At 42.5% G+C, this 4,705-nt stretch overlaps 1 protein-coding gene across 1 annotated transcript in view; it reads left to right on the top strand.

Moving 5' to 3' along the window:
- Window positions 1-1,920: 1,920 nt before the first annotated feature.
- The window catches only part of Sult6b1 (sulfotransferase family 6B member 1), an 18,567-nt gene continuing 15,782 nt past the window's right edge, over window positions 1,921-4,705 (top strand). The window contains exons 1-2 of the mRNA XM_005360778.2: window positions 1,921-2,020; window positions 3,322-3,434. Of these exons, the coding sequence (XP_005360835.2) occupies window positions 1,936-2,020; window positions 3,322-3,434 (198 nt within the window). The 5' untranslated portion in view covers window positions 1,921-1,935. The remainder of the gene's footprint in view (window positions 2,021-3,321; window positions 3,435-4,705) is intronic.

Raw genomic sequence — 4,705 nt, forward strand, 5'->3', positions numbered from 1 at the left:
GAAAATTTAAATATAGCTCTGGGCAGAGTGGTGGTGGCACATGCCTTTAATCCCAGCGCTCGGGAGGCAGAGGCAGGTGAATCCCTGTGAGTTCGAGGCCAGCCTGGTATACAAGAGCTAGTTCCAGGACAGCTAGGACTGTTACACAGGGAAACCCTGCCTCGGAAAACCAATACATACATACATACATACGTACATACATACACATATATATATACTTGGATAAAATACAAACTCAGTCACTACTCATATTATTCCACAGTTCTTCTCTTCCTCAGACATCGTAAGACAACAAACAACATTTTCACAGCACACATCCATGCTCGTTCTAACTCACCAGGCCTGTCACCTTCCGCTAATGCTCCACCGAGGGGCTGGGCTCCTCCTCACCCTTAATGCTTTCTTTTCAGTCCGCTCAAAAATCTTATGAACTTCTTCATCAAAATGCAAAATTGCCACAAGAGCAATTCCTTTTAGCTGACAAATCATCTGGCCCCGCCCTTCTTGTTGTTATTATATACTTTCTCCGGTTGAGGACGCTCATCATGACTAAAAGCTGACAATGGTCTTGTTTCTACTAGCAAACACTTAAAGGAAATTTGCAATTTATAAAATATGAATCATGTAACTGGAATCCCCTAATGATCCACAGGATCACGCTATTGTGAAATGACACCGTTTAGTATTTAAATGGCAAATTTTAAAAACAAAAAGGGGGTATCTACACCCACTAAGTCCTCACATACTATGCTACATTTAGCCATGCTAAGTTTTATTTTATTTTATTGTATTGTATTGTATTGTATTGTATTTTTGCAACCAAAAAAAAGTGTTTTGCTCTAAAGGAGACAAAGCCTAAAGTATATGTTGAATGGAAAGACTTGGAAACTAACCAACAGAAAGGGCCAGATGCTCTTCTAGCATCAGGGTGAGGTTACGCTTGTCTTTCCAGAAGTGACCGGAGGCCCAGATGGCTCCTGTTTGATGCATCTGACCAGAACACATCCCAGAGACCACTGTCCACATGAAGTGTCAGATGTACAATAAGCCCATCAAGGGGAGATATACCTAGAGATAGCTCTGCTGAGTTCTCCCCTCCAAAGTTCGTCTTTTCTGACCCATTGCTGTATTGCTAAATGAGTGAAGATGAGATTCACAAATCGTTTCAGTAAAAAATTACAAAACCGCCGGGCGGTGGTGGCACACGCCTTTAATCCCAGCACTCGGGAGGCAGAGGCAGGCGGATCTCTGTGAGTTCGAGACCAGCCTGGTCTACAGAGCTAGTTCCAGGACAGGCTCCAAAACCACAGATAAACCCTGTCTCGAAAAACAAAAAAAAAAAAAAAATTACAAAACCGAGCCCAGTATTCAGGATTGTCCCTAAATTGGGGCTTTAACCACTTAATTAAATTACCCTGTGGTTTCACTGTCACGCTAAGCGGGATGTATTTGGAAAACTGCCCATCAAAAGCAAACCAGAAGGCTTATTCCAAGAATTTCTCATAGAAAATTCAATGTCTGGTTTTATTAAATATCTACTTGTTAGATATTTAATGTCTATTAATCTTCTGTTAGGAGATTTTGTTCTTTTTCTTCTGTTGAGTGGGATGTCCGCCGTAACACGATCAGCATCTGTGATAGCAGTCCCAGAAGCCAAGCCTGTCTGCACCTGTGGCTCACCTTTTGTGACGGCAGGATACACAAACAGGATGAAGGAACGGATGAGAACCGGGTGATAGATTTTCATGCGCCTGGGAGGGACTATTAAAGACAACCACTGTACGGGGTGACACTGGCTGGATTCATTAGCGGGGAGCCAGCATGGCTGACAAGTCCAAGTTTATCGAGTACATTGATGATGCTTTAGAAAAATCTAAAGAAACGGCTCTATCTCACTTGTTTTTCACCTACCAGGGGATTCCCTACCCTGTTACCATGTGCACCTCGGAAACTTTCCGAGCTTTGGACACCTTTGAAGCCAGAAGCGATGACATCGTGCTAGCGTCCTACCCGAAGTGTGGTAAAGAGAATCTTTTCCCGTGAGCGCATTCTGTGTTAGTTAGGTAGGGGAGGGTGCAAGGTGAAGAGAAGGTGGGAAGAAGGAGCCTCGTCTCCACATGGAACTCGCTGGAAATCAGCAGCAGCAGGGGAGGGCAGGGAGAGAGACAGTAAAGCAAATGGGTTGTAAAGTCAACAACTGAAAACTTGGAAAAAAAAAAATCCAGTAGGCTGGAGGAAGAGGTATGGCCCGTGGGCAGAGGGAGGATTGGCAGTGCCAGAATAAGTAAATATGAATATTTTTGATAGAAAGCAGAAGCATGACATTTCTGTCATGTATGTAATGATTTCCATATGCTGTACTTCTTTTCAGGATCAAACACCAATCCTCCTGTTTCTCAAATCTGTTTTGTAAAATCCATCATCAACGGAGAATAAGAGATTAAGAATCTAATTTACTATATTTTATGTCATCTGTTTTGTTGTTGGGTTTTTTTAATTTGGATTTTTGTTGTTTGCTTTAATTTTGAGGTTCAGGGTGGCCTAGAACTCACAATCTTCAGCGTCAGCCTCTAGCATGCTCGGTTGCATGCGTGAGCTATTCCATCTACTTCAGCTTCTTTTGTTTCTTTCAACTGCTGCTTATTAAAGCCCATTTCTTAACACTTTCTGTTCTCTTATTCAATGCTGGAATCTATTCCTGTAGAACAATTTAGGGAAGAAATAAATTATATAAAATGGATATTTCTCTAGCATAATATTCTTCAAGGAGTGCATTTTATGTGCAAATCACGTCAAGGAGACTCCTGCACCTGATGTGGAGGCGAACATCAGTAATGAGGTTGAGGCAGGGGGTTCGTAAGTTAAAAACCACTGTGGGGTACAGTGCAAAACCCTGCCTCAAAACGAAAAGAGAGGTAGAGGGAGAGAGGGAAAGGGAAGAGGGCAAAATGTGAATTTTAAAAAACTTAAAAATTTCCCAGTACCAAGGAAGCAAATGCAGGTGATCTACAGAGCAAGTTCCAGGACAGCCGAAGTTACTATACAGAAAAATACTGTCTCAAAAAGCCAAAACCAAATCAAACAAAAACAAAAACAAAAAAAAAACCCTAAAAACATTAAATTCCATGTTAATATACATAAATGCTCTTTTCTCCAAAATTACTTGTTTCCGCAGCCAGAGTTCTTTCTAACTCTAAAGAAGTGAATGTGCACATCATGGAATAATTGAAAATTGAAAATCAACTCTTCTACACGCTAACGTGATGCATCTTTGTTATTAAGACTCCTTAATGGGTTTCTATTTTCTGTCTTTTCTTTTAGGTTCAAACTGGATTCTCCACATTGTCAGTGAATTAATATTTGCTGTTTCTAAAAAGAAATACACGTGCCCAGAATTTCCAGTTCTTGAGTGTGGAGATGCAGAAAAATATCAGGTTAGTACAAACAGTCTTTTGACTTCAGTGAATGAGCACAGGGAGACTCTTCCTCTGGAGCCATCACCTCTGAGTTCAACAAGTGTTAATAATATCATGCTAACAACAATCCCTGAAGCCAGTTCTTGTTTGCTTACCACATCCTCAATCTTCTTCTGGTATTATCTCATTTTCTTACAAAAAAGCCTAATCACCATTTCACAGAAGATGAAACTGCCATCCTTGCCCAAGATTAAGGAGATAATAAATGGCAGAGCCAAAATTTGAATCCAAGCTGTCTGATTTGAGTTCCGAAAGAATTTAATATAAGGCTATCCTTACTAGTAGTAGCAATATTTTTAACTTGGGGGGCAAGTAATCCGAGAACACCCAGGAAATAAACTAAAGCCAAAAGATACCGGCATGGGTAGGATGCAAGGCAGAATCCCATCTTCGCTAATAAGACACTTTTAATTTCCTTATCTTAATGATGGCTTCTGTGAATGTGAGCAGCGAGGAAATGGTCAAGTCTGAATGAGGGTTCAAAGAGCCACACAGTGCACGTAGTTACTATCACTCTTTTTCCCAGCAGAACTGGCTGGGACGCCAGTGTTCAGGAGTAAGGGGCAAGAGGGAGAGTCTGCCTTGGGTCCTTGTGCTTAGACAGTAGGGAGAAGATGGACCAGTCTCTCCTGAGCCCTAGGTATGTCAGAATGCAGAAAGGAGGGGAAGCTGGACCCAGAGGGACTCCACTACTGCAGTAAAACATCCGGAAATGTTAACCAAGTCTCTCCCGGAGCAGACGGAAGAAAGAAACACACTGGGTGGGAACTTTCGGGAACAGCTTCTAGGAATGACCACACAGTCCACATGATTGACAAATACAAGCTTCAAAGTTCCACAGGTAGAAAGAAGGGAGCCTGTTTCCATGGGCTGAAGGAAGTAGCAGAAAAAGGCAGTTTGAAGGACAGCTGTTTGAGGACTTGATGCTGAGAGGGAGGCAAGCACTAAATCCTGATCCAGGCTGGCGTCCAGGGCACCTTCTGAAGAGGCAAAAGAGCACTCAGCAGCCACGTTAAGGCCCAGGGTCCCACACTTGGAAGAGTGGTCCATGCTCGAGTATATATGATGGAGGCTCAGACAGAACAGGCTCAGGCTTCGGGGCCAGAAGAACGGACATCAGCTTAAAGATTTTGCTGAGAGAAGAGACAGGACAAGCAGAGAAAAGCCAACAGCCGTCACATAGCCTTGCTCCTAGAGGCGGTTTAGCATTGCCTTTAGACGGGATGCTA

This window comes from Microtus ochrogaster, linkage group LG3 (assembly GCF_000317375.1).
Source record: "Microtus ochrogaster isolate Prairie Vole_2 linkage group LG3, MicOch1.0, whole genome shotgun sequence".
Classification (NCBI taxonomy): Eukaryota; Metazoa; Chordata; class Mammalia; order Rodentia; family Cricetidae; genus Microtus; species Microtus ochrogaster.